General features: G+C 53.9%; 1 protein-coding gene across 1 annotated transcript; it reads right to left on the reverse strand.

Moving 5' to 3' along the window:
* Positions 1-387: 387 nt before the first annotated feature.
* Positions 388-14,182, reverse strand: MAEL (maelstrom spermatogenic transposon silencer). The gene is made up of 12 exons (XM_053915906.1): positions 14,051-14,182; positions 13,733-13,825; positions 12,403-12,502; positions 11,328-11,483; positions 10,068-10,109; positions 6,501-6,625; positions 5,721-5,775; positions 5,477-5,618; positions 2,612-2,674; positions 1,780-1,912; positions 1,104-1,179; positions 388-578 (listed from the first exon to the last, which is right to left on the reverse strand). Exons 1-12 carry the CDS (start codon positions 14,180-14,182, stop codon positions 388-390), a joined length of 1,308 nt encoding a protein of 435 aa, XP_053771881.1.
* Between the last annotated feature and the right edge of the window lie 4,581 nt (positions 14,183-18,763).

Consider the following 18,763-nt stretch of genomic DNA (forward strand, 5'->3'; position numbering starts at 1 on the left):
TCTACACATCGTAATGGGAAAAGATACATTAACACTACTTAAGACCTTTCATAACAGATATTCAATACCTTTATTGTGAGGAAAGCGGATGAAAATACAACATGCCCAAAAGCACACTCTGAAAAGCCAGTTTTGTTCTCACGGGACTCAAGCCTTCACAGGCACTTCTGCGACGCAGTCGAGAAGGGGACACAGGCTTGGGAAGAAAGCAAACTGCCCGAGCCCCCTCCAGCCCCGGCGATGTCTCGTGTGTTAAACAGCATTTCCTCACGGGTGAAGTGGTTTCCAGAGCGGCATCCTTTGCCACCCACACGACCCGCTGGCCAGCAGACCGCAGTCGGGAGGGCAGCTGGGCCTGCTGTTTCTCCAGAGACTGGGGAAGAGCCGTCACTGGGACAGGGGCGGGAAAGGGCTGCACCCCTCCTTCGGGGCCATGGGAGGGGAGAGGGTGGCCTCGCAGCTGGAGAACTGGGGCGTGTAGCCAGAGGAGCTGGAGATGCTCTCGAGCAAGCGCGTGATCCCTCTCCCGCGCGCGTGTCTGGCGGGGCCCACCATCTTCACCCCCGCGGGGCGGCCACCTGGACACGGGGCACGCGGGAAAAGAAAAGCCACTACTTCACAGTCTCATCATGAAGCGACCCCTCGGTGGGCGCGTGCTGCTACTCTACCGTGGGCAGGCCCCACGCCACCAGAGGACCGAGACGGGGCTGCAACGTCACAGCAGAGGCGGACGGGGCACTTGTTTGTTTTTGGCCGGGGAGACCACAACTGCAGCCCTTCGGGAAGCACCCAGACTTCACATCACAGGCCCCCATCTCCCCCAGACACCGTCGGATCAGAACCACAGAACTAGCCGCCACGAGAGTAACGGCTTCCTCTTAAACGCCCTCAACACGTCGGAAGAACGACTGAAACTGTTCCAATAACACTAAAAACAAACATGTTGTTGAAGGTGCTGATGGCAAATAAAACCCCAACTCAACCAGACCCTCAGCTCCCAAGGCTGATGCCGAGCCTCCATCGGGCACGGGCGGCGCCCGGGGCCTCGCTGGGCAGGGACCGGGACCCTTGGATGCACATCTGCACAGAACAGGGCCGCTTACCGGTGGCTGCGTGTGCTCTCAGCTCCTGATGAGAAGAGTTGAAATGAGAGAATCCTGGACTTTCGCACCTTAGCTTCTATAAAAACAGGAAAAAATACCAAGGGGAGAGATGCTTATTTCTCATTATTGGACCATCGACTCCAATTTCAAATTCCTCTTTTCCAGCGTCTGAACAACTTGTGAAGGGCGAGGCTGCAGAGGTGACTCCGGCCTGGACGGCGCGAAGCCCCGAGGGACAGCCAGGGGCCTGCCGGCGCTCCTCCTGCAGGGCGTGGGGGCTGCTCCTGGCACAGTGGCCAGCTGCCGGGTGCGGAGGGGAGGCAGGCGGCAGGGAGATGAGAGCGCTTTTGATCACTCTCTGAATCCAGCGCTACACATCTTTGTACACATTTTAAAGTTGTACAGTCTACGTCCGGATAGTTAATCTTTGGAGTAAATGTTTGGATGTGTTTTGTATAAAGACGTTGCCAATTTTAATTTTCTTAATACTTGGGTAGGAAAATATACCAGGAAGGAAAAGGGTTTCATGCAAGACCCACCCAGGTTAAGAACTGCTGGACGCTTCCGCACGCTTGGGAAAACTGTGTCAGGGAAGAGGGAGAGCCAAAGGCCTGACCGGCTGCTGCTGCTGCTGCGGGACCGCACGGGGCAGCTCCCCCCGCCAGCCCTCCCTCACCTGGTACCGCCCGGCGTCCAGGATGACCATCTTGGGCGTCACCCTGCTGCTGGCCTCATAATCCTGCAGCGGCACGTGGGCCTCGGTGAGCGGGATGCCGAAGAGTGTGGCCAGGGAGTTGCTGATGCAGTACCTGCAGCGGGCGGGGACAGGCCGGTCACAGACTCGGCCCGACCGTCCCTAGAGTCGAAGGCTGGGGGAGATGCCGCTAAACTGGGAAACAACGCTTGCAGAGGTTCTGGGGGTGTGGGAGCGCCGGCGGTATGGGGGGCTGGAGCCGCTGGGAGGTCTGGGTCAGCACTGTACTTTCACCCCAGCGCTCCGACTGCCAGAGTGTCGGCCTCACCGGACGGGAATGTGAGTGAGGGCAGAAGTGCGCATGGCTCTCCAATGCCGTGGGCTGGGAGGTGGCGGCACCAGTAACAAGACTACAGTTTAAAACACGGGTCTGCCCTCAGGTCCACAGTGGCAGCATGGGAGGGACCCCCGAGCACCCGGAGAGTGGTGTCTGGGTGCTTCTGCCACAGAATGAGGGAAAAAGGCCGTGTGCTTCCAGCACCTTCTGGGGAAGGGCTGGCCTTAGTGACAGCAGCAGGTCACTCCAGTAGGAGCCCGGAGGACAACTCCGCGAGTGCCTCTGAGGCTCCCCCAAACCACGCAGGCAGCGACTGTGCCAGACCCGGAGGGACGTGGTGGAATGGTGAAAGAAATGTGAAAGAAAAACCCGCTTGGGTTTTAAAGAGAATTGTGGGGACAGAGGTGACCGGTCAGCCACCACAACTGCCTGCACAGGGAGCGAGGGCCAGGACCGCAGCGCCTCTCCAAGACTTACGCGACCTTCTTGCACACGGCCAGCGCACAGGAGAGGGTGTCGTTCTCCTCATGCCACTTGCACCTGCAGAGAGAGGACTTGACTATCTGGCAGTTCTGGGGGCCCTGCCCGCGGGCTTTCATGTGCCCAAATTCTACGTCACCTCCTCGGGTGCAAGTTCATGATGCTATGGGAGCCCCACAAAACCGTAACAGGTCAGTTTTACCTTGAACTAGAACGAGTGTCTGAGACACACATCAGTGACTGAGGTCCGCAGGCCCCCCATCCACCAACACCGGCTGCAGGTGCACCAGTCCCCGGGCACTGTCCTGGGCTCCGGGGGCACAGCGTTGGTCACCGGGCACCGTCCTGGGCTCCGGGAGCACAGTATCAGTCACCGGGCACCGTCCTGGGCTCTGGGGACACAGTGTCGGTCACCGGGCACTGTCCTGGGCACCGGGGGCACAGCACTGAAGCACAGAAACTCTTACCCACACAAAACTGTGTAGCACGAAGACCAAAGAAACACAGGCCTAATAGACAGTGAACTCCTGACAAGTCAGTTCCGAGGCAAGAACACAAAGGACGGACCAGGGCTCCGAAATGCCGGAGAGGCATGGCCGCCCGATCCGGCCGCAGGAGAGGCACAGCTGAGGAGGGCGAGCTGGGCAGGGAGGGCCCACGACGTGCTTTCACGATGGAGCCTCGACCCGTGTGTGTCTGTGCCCCGAGTGCGCGGTCTCCTGTGGCCCCGACGGCACCTCCCGCGTCAGACAGACCTGCCCGGACGCAGCAGGAAGCTCCGCTTCCCGTCACAGGCTGGACCGTTCAGTGCGGAAAGTCAGCTATCTGCACCGAGGGGAAGCTATCTCACCGAAGGGAAGACTGTCTAAAAGTAAAATAAAGAATTTCCCACTGCCTTTCCAGAAAGTGATTTCACAAATATGATTCATAAAACTCTAAAATGAAGCCACGGGCTAAAATTAACCCTGCACTCTCCCACACCCACACGGAACCCAGCGATTCTCAATTTCCAGTCAGGGCTGCTCCTCGTCTGGAGCTTGAGCCCCAAGAGTGCCGGCCGCGCACACACATGTCCACTGCGGACCGCACTGGACCTGAAAGCAAATGAGACTAACGAGGGATTCCAGGACTTAAATAAACAACAAAACAAAACCCGACAGAAGTCCGGTTCCCAGGAACAATGCCTGCAAACCTGCAAGTATACAGCCAACCCCTGAACAAGACAGTGCCGAAAATCTGTGCGTAGCCGGTGACCCCCGCCCCCGAATGTCAGGCGCCGCTCAGGCCTGCGGGGGCTCAAGTCCCTGCGTTACACGGTGCAGGTGGACCAGAATCAGGACGGCCCACGCGTGTACTGAGAGGGATCGAGTCCATGCAGCCCCGCACCGTGCCGACCGTGCTGTCCAAGGTTGGCTGCACCCTTGCAGACGACCGTGTTCTGATCTGCCTGTGCTCACACTTCCTGGTTCTCTTTCTCCACGTCACCCCACCAGCCCTGCTGACACTGTCGGTGTGTCTTCCAGTAAAAGAAGGGTCTAAAACTCAGAACTGCCTTGTTAGGCCATTAACGTCCACTTCATGGCCACAAATCCAGCTCCAGCTTTAACGTGCCTCTGACTCGTTCCTTTCATGAAACTGCTCCGCAGTCGTGACCTCAGGTCACAGCGAGCCTGTCCTCTCAGTAAGCTCGCAGGCTGTTGTCCAGGCCCCACCAGCGTCTTGCTCACCAGGGACACACAGCCCAAAGCCCTGGACTCACAGCCTCTCCTGTCACCTGGAAGGTCCCTGCGCCCTGCTCCCCTCCAACCTCCGGGGGAAGGCTCTGCAGTGGGGCTCTCCCAGCAGGACTGGAAAACCCACCAGTGGATGCTGAAGCTGGCAGATTCAAGGTTCAGGAACTACCAAAGCATCTCCCAAACACATCATAAGGTGAAAACTGTGGACTTCCCATGGGGAAATCTGGCAGACGCTGCTTTCCACAGGTGACCCAAGTCACGTCTCTCTCTCTCTCTCTCTCACACACACACACACACACACACACACAGCCTCGACCACGTCACAAGGACACGCCGGCAGCTCGAACTGGGAAATGCGACCAGCGGGGTGACCGGTCTGTGCGCTGCCCAACGCCAGGTCCTGAAAGCACGCAAGGGACTGTCGCAGATCAGAGGAGCCCACGGCAACACAACACGAGCACGTGACAGGTGGTCCTGGGTTGAACCCTAGATTTTTTTTTTTTCTATGAAAGACGTCACTGGAACAGTCAGCACAACTTGAACGTGGCTTTCAGGATGCACAGCAGGACTGTGTCGGGGCCACGCCCTGCTGTGACATGAACGTGTCCCTGTTCCTAGGAACACCAGTGTGACAGGCAGGGGACAGAGGCATGGCGGCACCCGCCCCTCCAGCGGCACCAAGTCTCCAGAGAGAGCTACACAGCAGGTGCGCCGGCAAGCTAGCAGTCAGCGAGTCCGGGAAAACAGCACACAGGACTTTGTGCTGTTCTCACAGCTTCAAGCCTGGGATTATTTCAGAAAAAATACCCCTGCCGATTTATCTCACTTCTACATGCCCTACATGTGAATACAAGCACTCTGGTAACAAAACACCTCAACAAATACGTTCTTCCGTCACGGAAATTCTGGACACAGCACGCCCTGGCTGTTTCGCTGGTGGTTGGTCGCGATCTAGTGGGAGACAGAGCGACTGTGTGTCGCAGAATCAGTGGGGTCTTCCACTCCCGGAAATGCAACGACTCCAGGGCTTCACACGAAAATAAGGCCTAGGAGGCAGAGACTGGCCCCCCTGCCACCCCACTCCCACCCCCCAGAGGCCAGCCCCACCCCCGAGCCCCCTGGGCACCTCGTGTTGCTCGAGTAGTCCCACATGGCCACATCCAGCAGGCTGCGCACCCAGGTCTTGGACGGCTCCTTGAGGAATTTCTGCTGGTAGATCCCCACCACAAGGTCCTCGACAGTGAGCAGGTCCAGGTCCTGCCTGGTTTCTTCCGTCGGCACACAGGGACACAGGCACGGTCAGTGCCCGCAGCCACGCAGACTGAGGATGTCCACCCGCGTGGGAACACGGGCGGGGCCCGCCCACTCACCTGAGCCCCTCTGCATGTGCTTCAGACACCAGTTGACGCGGGCTCTGTCATCAGACTGCGGGGAGAGACAGTGCCCCGAGTCACCCCGACTACCGTGGTCCCCTCGGGCTGGGGCCGGGGGCAGGCAGGGAGGCGGGTGCGGGGGAGGGAGAGACTGCCGAGGCTGTGACAACTAGATGAGAGCCACGGTGACAGGAAGGGCAACACGTGCCAGAGAGGACTGCCGCCATTAACCCCCCGGCACGCCCACAGACTGCGTGAGCTTCGTGAAAGGCAAGTGAGGCTCGGGCAGGAAAATAAAGAAATCACTGCTCAGAGAGAGATAAGAGAATCTATTCATGGTCACGCTAATAAACGGTGAGGCTAAAACCCAGTTCTTGAGCTCCTGGCCTAGAAGGATTTAGACAAATACAAAGAAAGAAACTCTGAAGACTAGAGCGCAAGCCGAGGGGCGGCTGCGGAACAGTTCTGCGCGAAGGGCAGTCTTGCTGTGGGGCGCAGGGACAGAGCACACCCCAGTTTTCCAGGGGGAGGAGGCCTTGAAGGTGTCCCAGGAGGAGGCACCAAAAGCCCGGGTCTGCCAGAGCAGAAACCCGCTCCGATCCGGGAGACCTGCAGGAGCAAGGGCATCACACCTCCCCACCTCAGGAACGGCTCACGGTGAACGGGTTTCGGTAACACACGCAGCGAACGCACAGGCACGGCGCCCCCTGGGCACCCGTCACGGATCTCCTGACACCTAAGGGGACACCTGAGCAGAAAGCCCGACGCGGCAGTTACCTTGCAGTAGACGGGCGGCCAGCCCCCTGGGTGTGGGCGGATAAACCCGTACAGGTTCTGCAGCACAGTGGCTTGGTCGCACCCACGCTCGAAGTTCGAAATCGGGATCTTGTGACTAGAGTCGCCTGAAGGAGTTGAAGAGAAGGCTGGAGTTCAGTCTGACCAAGACCAGCATCAGGGAGCAAGGACGGGGCAGGGACACTGGACGAGGGCGGCAAGGACTCGCATGCCAGCGCTGCACCAAGCAGGGTCAGGGCCCGCACGTCACCCGCAGCCTCAGCAGCCCCCCACCCGCGGTCCCCTCCGTGGCTTGCTGCTAGCTCCGGCTGCGGCCTGCCGGTACTGAGAGGGCTGTCTCCTGAGTCAGTCCGGGAGTCTGACGTCGCACACCGCCCAAGTCGCGTGACGACGTCTCAGCGCCCCGCTCTGTCCCGCCGGGACACAGAACTCCCCGGGCCTGGCGTACCCCGCTGTGCACACGAACTGCCGTGTGGCCACTGGGTAGTCTGCGTCACCAGACCCCCTGGCACAGTGCCGCAGTGCTGGCGTGTGGGGCGCCCTTGTTTTACCTACGCATGGCCCCAAGTGCCAGAGCAACGACGCCGGCTTCCCGGGTCTGCCGCAGAGAAGCCAGAAGGTCCTTCCCTCCAGTGAACAGGTGAAAGCCCCCGACTTAATAAGAAACACTGTACACTAAGGCTGCCAAGACCGCAAGAATGAATCTTCTATCCGTAAGTCGCAGAGAGAGGACAATCGCGAAGGCCGCTAAGTCCAGTACAAGAGGGGGTTTGAGGGAAGCCACGTTCCCGTCGCTTCCACAGTGGCAGTGTGCTGTTGGGACCGTTCCATTTTCCTGCCGCCATCGTTACTCCCCGCGTGTGCCTGCCTGACATGTCACGCTTTAGCAGGGGTCTGTCCGGACTGGAGGAAGCACAGGGCACGCAGGATTCGGCACTACCCACAGTCCGGCCCCCTGCGGACAGGGGGTCAGCTGTCGGAAGTCAACAGCTGGTGATCAGGGGAGTCGGGACGAAACCCAGGCTTACGTGACCGAGCCTGTGGCGTTCTGTTTCCACGCTGCCTTTCACGTGTCTGCTTTGTTAGTGAGGCCGTAGAACTCAGCAACAATGCCTGCTTTTTAAAGGTTTTAAGACTTCCACTTCCAGCAAAAAATGGACCAGGTAATTCAGACCAACCTTACCACAAAAATTTAAAATGCTTAGGGACGTCCAGAGAACACAGAGTAGCCAGGAAACATTATCTCAAAACAGAGTGAATATAAAACCCAGAGAGCAAGGCCTGGCGTGGGGGCAGTTGTCCCTGGGGTCACGTGCCAATTCCGGAAGAGGAAGGGGAGTGGGTGAGAGACGTGCTTTTACCAGTGCCCGGGGCCTGGCGCGCTAGCTGGGCCTCGGGTGTCTAGAAGCAAAGAGAAACCCTCTGTGAAAAGAGGGGACAGGGTGTCCTGGCTGGGCGGCTGGTCTGGCAAGAGCAGCGTCCCATCCCCGCTCAGGACACGTGCAAGAACCAACCAAAGAAGGCAGGAATGAGTGGGAAAACTTGATGTTTGTTTCTTTCCTTCTCTCTCTCTTCCCCCCTTCCTCTCTCTAAAAAGCAATAAAAAAAGAAGGAAACATCACTATAAGCCTCAAGTTGCTTTAAAATAATTTTTTCAACACTCCACATGAGTAAGTAGGCGCACAACGAAACAAGAATGAAAACCAGCACGGACAGAAACAGATCCACAAACACCACTCCAGATGCTGAGACGCTGGACGGACTTTGAACAACCACATCTACATCTCAGAAGATCAAAGTACAAAGTTCAGCGTAAAACTCTAAACTACGCAAAGCGATGCAGGGAGCGTTCGACCTCAGCTGGCGGGCAAACAAGGGAGAAGCCGCACCAGTCCAGCGCCTGCGTGCAAGCGCTGCGGGGACCACGGCGAGGAAACGGGCCGGAGTCTCGGAAGGGAGGAGAGCCTGGGCCAAAGCTGGGGTTCGGGTTCATCGACAATTTGGGCATTGACCAATTCTGGAGGAGGAGATTTAAGAGCCAGTAAGAATTAAAAACAATACCCTGGTATTATTGTGTATATAAAACATTTGTGATAAAAAATATTCAAAGTCTTCTGGCTCCCACTGTTTACGCTGTGAAGTCGATTATAAATTTTACTGATGGTATTTTGATGGTCATCTGTCCAGCTTCCCCCCTTTTAAACTTAAGCTCAACTAGCACAGACTGACTTCCATCAGGCCTGTGCCCAGTTTTAACCTGAACTTGGACTGAGCGACCCCGCGGGCCCAGCTGTGTGCCGGAGCGATGTCTCCTCTGGGGAGGAAGGCGTGTTTCCTTACACACGGCTCAGCACTCAGTGAGAAAAAACTGGACACACAGAGAGGCCGAACCCGACTGGACATCAGGACAACCGGCACTCTGTAACAGCAGCCCCAAAGAAACCCTACATCAGGATTATCCAACATAAGACACCAAAATACCGCGGGCTACTGTGTTCAAGGAAATAATTTCAGAAGAACTATTGGCAAAGAACCAAATGTGAATCCAAAGATTGAACACATTCCGCAGGACGACAAAGCAACCGCAACAACAAAATCAGGGAAGGTTCACTGATCTCGCCCTTTAACGGGAACGCGGTCAGGAAGCAGTCTTCGTTTTCTTCCGGAGTTTTGTTTCTTCAATAGCCAAACCCTCCTTCCACCTGGAACGGACTCGGACATGCAGTCGTCTCGGCCTCACTCACTGAGTCACCCCCTCGCTCTCCCAGAGGGGGCCCCGCCCGCATCACACACGTGCACTCACTCGGCTCTCTCTGCCACCTGCTTGCCGTTCGGTGTCTGTACCATGCTGTGTGTGGAAAACTCGAAGGCATGACCAAAATGAACCACGACGGCACTTAAGTGTTACCAAACAGTTGGTCATGGCAGGTCCGAAAACTCATTTCCAACTTCAAACACTTCTGTAGCCCAGGCGTGACTCCCAATACAAACCTAAAAATGTACCTGTTACCATGATCTCCATTCTAATCAAACAGGAAGCTGGTTAAAACCTAGTTTCTACGGAAGACTTCAGCTCAAGAGCTTAGGTACACAGTCATGTCCTTTGGTTGCAAAACACTGAAAATGAAAGCCCGTTTTCCTCACCCCAAAAATTAATTCAGAGCTTCTTTAAATGTTTAAACTGTCATTTTTGAGGCATCATTTTTCTCCTTAATTCTGAAAGGACACCCCTGTAAATTGCCCTAAATCTAGATAACCTGATACCCCTTAGAAGACTTACCTATGTACCTGGCCAGGAAAAGTGCCAATCTCGAAGCGAAAAGGTACATGGGAAAAATACCACCCCCATCCCCGTAAAGGAAACGGGGCGTCACCCCGAGTCTATGTAATTTGGAAGGTTTTAAGGATCCTGCACACCACCCACCCCTTCTGCGAACAGTCTCCAACAACGAACTCAGGGTGTTTTCAGCAGGCACTCCCTGCATCTGGTTAGAGCAGCAGCTCTAACCGGCCGCGCACGCACACAACGCCCGCCATCTTTATACTCACTTGCAGCCTGACAGTGAAACCGAAACCCTCGTGGAATTTCCCCTGCAACACAAAATGCTTTGTTGAGAGCAGCAGAGCCCTGGCCGCCCTCCAGTTGCCCCTCAGGAACAACCGCGTCCCCCAGGTCGTCCCCCAGGATGACCTCGTTGGAGCAGGCAGGTCCCTGTTACTGCCACGTGGAAATACACGCTGTCAACCCTATTTCATAGCGTGCTTTAACCAAAGGTATGGCGACCATCGAAGAATCCTAGTGTACTGTCTAAGCTACTGTCAAAGGCAAGTTACTGCTTGCAGAAAAAGAAACGTTAGGGAAAGAACCTTCATGCTACAGGGGTCCCCGCTCGGGGTCCAGGAACGGGCCCCGGGGGTCCGCGGTCTTGACAGAGCAAGGTCTGCAGTACAGGTCTCTCTCAGAGGAAAAAGCCTCTGAACTCGGCCTTTCCAACGCCTTCCAGCCACACAGCACAAGCAGCTCCTTGGCTTGCCCTGAGCTGCAGCCCTCCCGGTGTGCGCAGGGCTAGCTCACTGTCACCTGGAAACAAGGAAGCACGCGGGCCGTCTTCACAAGCCTTAAAGCAATGGACAAAACCAGAGCAACTCTTCTGTCCCCACCCTCTGGTCCTTTACTCCTCTCCAAACACAGGTCCCCGCTTCCATCGAAGGTCCAGTGTTCCCTCCACTCCTGTCCTCGTGGGAACTGACCCACACCCCATGTCTTTGTCATGAGCTGCTGGTGACGAGTGGGGCAGCAGGAGGAAGAGACGCTGGGGACCCCAAGTCTGACAGCTTGCAGCTACAGGGCTCCCCTCCCTTTCTCGGGGCAGCTCCCCGATTGGTACGGTCCCCACTTCACAGAGGAGCTAACAGGTTGGGAGGGTTCAGCACTCTGCTCAGGCTTCCAGAGCAACAGCCAGTTAAAAACTCCACGGCCAAGGAGGAGGACAGGGTGAGGACATTCCTGAGCAGAGACCTGCAGAAGGAGCTTTCAGAAAACTCCAGCAGGCGGGTGAGCGGGCGCACAGCGAGCTGCGCGGTCTCAGCAGGCACGCTCCCTGCCCAGCGCACATGCTCACAGGGGGTCAGGAGCCGAAGCCAGAGCCCTGTGGCAGCACCCAGTTCTCGGCAGTTTTCACCCAAGCACTGTGAAGCCTCCAGAACTCAGCTGAGCATCAGCTCTGAAGAAAACACACGGCACAGCCAAGGAGGCCACGATAACGCCCGCACGCTCTGCGGCCCAGACCTGCCCCGCGGGCCCCTCACCGGGGTTGATGAAGCTGTGGAAGTCTGCGGTGATGCCCTCCTGCAGGGAGTACCTCACGCAGCCGATCTCGCAGGGCAGGAAGCGCTGCGCGCAGTGCGGGGGCAGCTCGCCGTGGCTGAAAATGTTCAAAAAATAAAAGACACCTCCAAGGAGAGCTAAAAAAAAAACCATAACACAACATGAGCAGGTGAGTTGTCTCCCGTCTACCCCTTGTCCAAGAGCAAACCCTGTCGAACCATTTTCCTCGGGTTCCTACATCCTGCAGGAGCTGGAAAAGAGAAGACCCATCAGCCACACGCAGCGAAGGAATCACGTTTTCCAGTTACACCCACCAAGGACTAAAGCAGTAACCGCTCTTTGCATGAAGCAACAAAAGCACTCAGACCCGCAGCCCACTCTAGGTCAGTTAGCTGAACGTACGCCCTGAGTCTCAGGGACGCCGTAAGGGAGGCTGAGACCTGGGGCTGACAAATAAAAAGGGTCTGGGAGATAAAGTCAAGTGCAATCCATGCAGGAAGTCTCTGTGACAAACTAGGGAAGATTCAGTTCACCCTTTACTTTTTACCAATGCACCCGAGACTGTGGATAAATCATATTAAGGGGGAAAAAAAGTAAAAAGGGCCTTGTTCACCAGGGCTGGCTACATTTAAGACTGCTAGGAGTTTATTAATCTTCAGTGAAGTCAGACCACAATGAATAAAGACAGCCGGAAGGAAGAGCAGTGACTCTTCTCAGCTCTGTTCTTCTCTGGGCTGGAGCAGAAAATTCACCTTTACCTTCATAACCTAAGTGTACTCAAGTCCCTAGTTATAAAGACTCAGATCCATGATGTATGTTTAGTAACACATGAAGTAGTAGAAACCAGCAGAACAGATTTTTGTTCAAGAAAATACTCTCCAGAGCTATGCCAACAAACACAAATGACCCGATTTCCTACAGCTCGCTCTGGCACTGCACTTCGACACCTGCAATCGATCACTCTGAAATGCAGGTTCGAAGCGGAATACACATTTGCTGTCCAACACATCGCAGCATCTCGAGCCCCCAGATGCATCCAAGCAAAGGCTACTCTACCTTGATCGCTCTTCAGAGACAAGCCTGACACATCCGGGGGCGAAACACTGGGCTTCGGTGCGAGGGGGCTCGGCTTCCACAGCGGGGTGCAAACAGGTTTCTGAAGGGGGAGAGAATGAACGGCCATGCACACTCTTGCTGAGCTCTTTACCCCACGCACTCAAATTTAGCACAACAGCTGCAAAGCAGCACACGGGTACTTCAGGAACATTTCCAGGCTGACAAGCCCACTGGGTAAACACACACACACACACACACACACACACACACACACACGTGTCCACGACAGCAATGGGGACGACAACAACGGGAAAGGCAGATAAAATCTGTCAATACCCACAGGTGAGTGGTAGGTAACAAATTTGACCCTTGCCGAATTCTACTGAGTCACATGGTACGTGCCAGCCCAGTGGCCAAAGGAACATCATTTATGGAGTCTCCAACACTGTCTGCTTTTCACCGGGAGTGGGAACCAGACCAAGCCGACTCTGAGTGTCACTGAGGTGCAGAGCCAACACGGCTTACTTTTCAAAGGGAAACATCTTAGAACGAATTGTAAAAAGGAGAAAAAATATCTGGGCTCATAAGTACAAATTAAACTGATTAGAGCTTCTACTCAAACAAATGCTTACAATAAAAATCTCTCAAAACAAGCAAACCTCTCTAGAATTTCAATCCACGTTGGCAGTTGGAAGGGAAAATGGCATTTCACTACGTAAGAATGGAAAGAACCCAGAAGGGGGGAAATTGCCCTGCACTTTCTCAACACGAATAAAGAAGGCCAATCTTATTTAGTATTTTTGTGTTCTACCTACGCAAAAATCCCCCCAAATACACTTTATCCAATGCTTACCTGTAAGGCACATATTTGCCAACATCTGCTTGTCTTGTTATGTCACTATTTTAAACAAAACAGGCGCCTGGTTCCGGGTGCCATTTAAAAAGACAGACTGGTCCGAACTACTTTTAAACACCCGGATAAAAAGGTTTTTTCATCATAAAGAGTTGCAAGAGGCGCTTCAAGGTCCTCCGATGGCTCTAAATGCCACCACGCCCGCTGCCGATCAGAGTTCACTCACTGGGCGTGGGTCCCCCAAGATCTCCCGGCCTTCGCTGCCAAATGATACCAGCATGTGCCCCAATTCGGGTTCCCGCTGGGTTAATAACAGGCAGGCCTCCCAATACCAGGGAGGAAAACGAAAACCGGCTTTGCACTAACTAACCCGGGCCGCCCGGTGGGCCGCCCTGACATGCCCCACTCACTCATCCGACACCTGCTGAACGTGCCCGGGCACCAGGCAGGTGGTTGCTTCTCCCTGGCGACCTTTACCTGCTGCTCCGGAGGCCCAGACTCCTTTCCCTGGGCGGCCCTCCACGCTCGAGCCATGTCTGCGTATTTCTCTTTTTCATCCTGGCCCAGGAGCTTGGGGACATGGCAGGGGAGACACAGAGAGAAGCAGCGATGAGTGCCCAGAACTCTGGCCTGCAAGCGGACGCCTAGATGTCGTGGGCTGGGGTTCAGGCGTCGGTTCACCCCAAGCCGGGAGCAGGGGGTCCCCCACCACCCCGGCAGGGGCCACGGGGTCGCTGTACCTTCCGCCTCGCCCTCCCAATTCCCAACTGCCCGGCCCACTGACGCCAGCCTTACCGCCCAGTCGGCAGAGCAGTAGGGGACGGCATCCGCCACACGAGCCACGGGCAGGCCCCGCCGCCGCAACTCGGGGATCTTCTCCTGCACGAAGAAGTAGTAAGCATTCCTGCTGGCCTTGCGGTTAGGCATGGCGAGTGCGGCCAGGCTTCGACCGATGTGGGACGACTCGACTCCCCGGCGCCCTCGCCGGACTCCCGCCCTTAGTAACCGAGGCGGCGCCTGCGCGCGCAGCCGCGCAGCTCTCAGCCAATCCGGACCCGGCACGCAGCCGCATTGGCTGCGCAGGGTGAAAGAAAAGGTCCGAGAGGAAAGATCCCTCCGCGTGCGGCGATGGGGGTGGAGCGTGGCCGCGGGTGTGAAGCATTCTGATTGGCTGGGATGAGTCGTGGGTGGGAGCGTTGTCACGTGGAAGGCACGGAGCAACTTGTGTGCATTATTGCGTAACGTGAGTCCCAGCAGGAGAGAGAAGAGGGCTGGCGAGTGCTAAGGCCCGTACTGTTTTGCGATTGGTTGTAAAGGGCCAACTGTGAAAGGCACAGTAGGGGGCAGAGTGAGGAACAGGCAAACAGTATCTTCTCCCTCAAGAAACTTACAAGAAGTACAAAAACAAGTGACTCAACCAATACTGTTTTCCCCCTTTCCTAAGTAACATCATTGTCGCAAAGAATATGTTGTTTTTTTTTTTAATGTAGTTTTTAGTGTTAGGGAGGAAACAGTAAGAGGCTGAGATTTTAAAATCCTTGCAGCCCTGGCCAGGTGGTTCGGTTGGTTGGAGCATCATCCCATGCACCAAAAGGTTGCGGGTTCGGTCTTGGGCAAGGGCACCTACCTAGGTTGCAGGTTCAATCCCTGGTTGGGGTATGTCCTGGAGGCGACTGGTGCATGTTTCTCTCTCACATTGATGTTTCTCTCTCTCTCTCAAATCAATAAACATATCCTTGGTGAAAATTGTAAAAAAATCTAGGAACTCTAAAATAATGTCTTTGAATATTGTAGATTTAGTCTTAAAGTTCTGGTTCATTTTTTGTTAGTTTTGTTCCTAGAGCATATCTGGAACTACTATGAAAGCTTCCTTGTTTCCATCATATTTTCTAATTCGTTACTGCTGGTGTGGAGAGAAGGTATTGATTTTAGTGTAAGTCTTGTGTGTGTAGCCGCCTTGCTGAACTCTGTACTTTCCCTTCCACTGGTGTCAAGTACATTAAGTTTTGCTTCAGTCAGCGGCTGCCCATCATTGTTTTAATACATTTTTATAACAAGCTATAGAGTTAATAGGGATTCTTATTCACTCTTCCCAAATATTAGTAGATAAGCAGCTTAGACAATTATTGCTTCTCCCCACTTGGTCTCCCAACCTGTAGCAGGCGTCAGCAGAGTAGGAATGATAGGCAGGCACAGCAGGCATCCACCGCCCTGCTTCCATCTCCCGGCCTGATCACATCTGGGATTTTAGTTCCCCCTTCCTTTTTTTATGACAGTGTTGAGACATAATTGAAGTACAATAAGTGGAATGTATCTAAAGCATACAACTTGATAAGGTTTAACATAAGTGCGCAACCGTGAAACCACCCACTGCCACCAGGGTGACGAACATACCCACCGCCCCGAAGTTTCCTTACCACCCCCATAGGCCACTTGAAGTGGCCCAATTCACTGAGGCTCTGCTCATTTTTCTCCTTCGGTCTCTTTATTCTGTTTCATTTTGCAGTTTCCACTTCTATTTCATGAGTAATAATCTTTGTTTGCCATACCTAATCTGCTATTAATCCCATCCAGTGTATTTTTATATTAGATCATTTAATTTTCATCTCTAGAATTTCACTTGAGCCTTTTTTTTTTTTTGTATCTTCCAGATTTCTACTTGGCATGGTCTGTATTCCCTCTACTTGAACATGGATAGAATGTTATATAACATAGTTATAATATGCAGTACAGTTACGATTATTTAATGTCTTTCTCTACTCATTCCACCATCTGTGTCATTTCTGGATCTGTTTCTACTAATTGATTTTTCTCCTTATTATGGGTTGTATTGTCCTACTTCTTTACAAGCTTGGTGATATTTGATTGGATGACCAAAGTAAATTTCACCATGTTGAAAGCTGCGTATTTTTGTAGTCTCCTAAGTATTTTGTGCTTTGCTCTGGGACAGAGTTGCTTGGAAACAGTTTGTGTCTAGTTTTTCCTTCTTTCGCAGCTAGTTTTTCTGCTTTGTTGTTTGGAACAGGAGCCGCCTTCAGGACTAATTTTCTCTTCTCCTGATGCAACACCCTTCTGAGTACTCTGCCTGACAACCCCTGAATTTGGCTGATGGAAACAAACTATGTCTAGCCCTGTGTGAATTTCAAGGATTGGTCCTCTAATGCTCTCCGGTTGTTCTTTCCCTGGTGTGGTGTGGTCTCCTCCCACACTCGTACTCATCAGTATCCAGCTGGAGATTTGAGGGAGCTCATCAGCTGATATCCAGAGCTCTCTCTGCGCTGCTCTCCCTCCTCTGGCGCTCTGCCCTGCGAATGCTGGCCACTGCGGCCTGCCTCGACAGCCACCGTCACTTCCTTATCCCAGAAAGACCTTGGGGCTCTATCCGGTTCCCCCTCTCGGTGCTGCCTCCTGGATACTCTTCCCAGGGAGCAACCTGGGCCCTCACGGGGCTCACCTTTGTTGGTTTCTGTTCTTTCGGGGATTACTCACCTCTACCCCCTCAAATCCAGTGTCTGGAATACATTGTTTCATGTATTTTGACCAGTCTTTTAGTTGTCTCGGGCTGCTGGGTAGATGCATTCGGAACGGAGCTTGTCATGTGAAGAACCAAAAGAAGAGCATTTCAGACAGAGGGAACAGCATATGAAGAGCCTGGTGTATCCTGAGAACGGACGGGAGACTGGTTGGTATTGATGCGGTATAACCGGTCAGGTGGAGAACGGAGTGAGCAGGCTGTGGGCGTGGCCAGTGTCAGGGCTTACATATCACTCTGAGTACGTGGGTGCTCGTTTAAGGGTTTGAAAAGAACGTGATATGGTTTGCAGTTTAAGGAGACCGGCCTTGGTGCTGCCCGGAGAAGAGGTTCGAAGCTTCGCGAGTGAGTTCGATGAGAGAAGAGGGGGGCCTAGAGAGAGAAGGAGCAGTAGACGGGGAGCAAAGAGGACTCCTTCCGATTTACCCTGTGGAAAAACACAACTAGCCGACGGAGTGGAAGTTGAAGTGAGAGAAAGTGGGAGTCCTAGGGTTTGGGTCCGAGTAACCCAGAGGCAAGTGGTGCCTCTTCCCGAAATCGAGAGGACGAGGGGGAGGGAGGACAGTGCAGTGACAAAGAAGGTCCAACACTCCTCTCCTTCAGAAAACTGGTTTTTTCAGTCTCACTTAAAGAAAGTCCTACATGCACCAAACAGCTCTTCTGTCTTTCTAACCAGCTCAATCTTCCCATGCAGGAACTCTAGAGGGTCGCAGGTTTGGGTTTGGGGTACCTGACGGGCAGGGGGAGAGGGATCAAGAATTCAGTTAGGACCACGTTGATTTTGAAGTACCTAGGTCACATGCAAGTGGAGACACCCAGCAGGCAGTTGGCTAAGTGTGGGGCTCTGGGCTGGATGGAGTTTGGAAGTCAGCCCTGCAAAGATGGAGAATTCACGGAACTGGATGAGATTGTGTAGGGCGAGAGTGGAAAGGGGCAAAAAGTAGAATCGAGGATGGGGCCCTGAGAAGTCAGTGAGGAGAGGGGAGCCCAGTAAGGTGACTAAGAAGGAACGTCTGAGAAAGCAGGGAGAAGACCAGGAAAACAAGAGAGCACTGTGGTTCTGGGAGGAAGTCTGCTGAGCACCGGACCCTTTTGTTGAGATGATGACGAGTTGAGTAGAACAGAGCCTCTAACACAGTGAGGAAGAAAGGCCGTAAAGATGTAAACAATTATATATATTTATATATATATATATATATGTAAAATAACATTTTATTTTTGATACACACACACACACACATATGGTGTCCGTACGTCCTGTTGGACAGTAAGTCCACTGAAGAAAAACGATGCAAGTTAAGGGAATAGGAGCCAAGGGACGGTGCAATTTTAGGGAGGTCAGAAAAGGCCCTACTTGAGGAAATGGAATGTTAGCAAACCCTGGAAGGAAGTGAGGAAGGAAACCAGGAAGAGGTCAGGCAAAGAGCATGCCAGGCAGAGGGAAGAGCAAGTGCAGGTGCGAAGGCCATGGTGGGCCCGTGCAGGCCTGCTATGGGAATGGCAAAGCACATCTGTGGGGTAAAGTGAGGAGGGGACAAGGAGCGAGGGAATTGGAGAGGGGGCCAGGGCCCAGGCATGTGGCGCTTACAGGCCACGGTAAGGACTTTGGACTTGAATCTAAATGGGTGACATGCCACTGGCGATTGGGATGGCTTCTACTTTTAAAAAAATTTTAATTTAATTTTTGTCCATCGCCATTTATCCCCTCTATACCCTTTTCCACCTCCACCCACCCCCACCCCTCTGCACTTACCACACTATCGTCTGTGCCCATGAATTCTCTCTCCTATTTTTTTCAATCCCTGCCCCCCCAACCCCCTCCCCCAGAGCTGCCAGCCTGCTTTCTCTCTGAGTCTGTCTGAAGGTGTGATTTTCAGCTGAGTGAGTGTTGTGAAAACCACCCAAGAAGACCCAGCATTTTAGGAACACGTTTTCCCTGCTAGTTTAAGTGAAGGCCCTGATACTGTGCCGAAGGC

Source organism: Desmodus rotundus, chromosome 12 (assembly GCF_022682495.2).
Source record: "Desmodus rotundus isolate HL8 chromosome 12, HLdesRot8A.1, whole genome shotgun sequence".
NCBI classification, from domain to species: domain Eukaryota; kingdom Metazoa; phylum Chordata; class Mammalia; order Chiroptera; family Phyllostomidae; genus Desmodus; species Desmodus rotundus.

What these genes read in the sequence shown, in the direction of transcription:
- MAEL (XM_053915906.1), bottom strand. Translation starts at nt 14,182, where the DNA reads ATGCCTAACCGCAAGGCCAGCAGGAATGCTTACTACTTCTTCGTGCAG. An exon ending in GCACATGCAGAGGGGCTCAG is followed by an intron (nt 5,619 to 5,720) that starts GTGAGTGGGCGG and finishes TGCCGACGGAAG; the next exon opens with AAACCAGGCAGGACCTGGAC. An exon ending in TGGACGCCGGGCGGTACCAG is followed by an intron (nt 1,180 to 1,779) that starts GTGAGGGAGGGC and finishes CTGTTTTTATAG; the next exon opens with AAGCTAAGGTGCGAAAGTCC.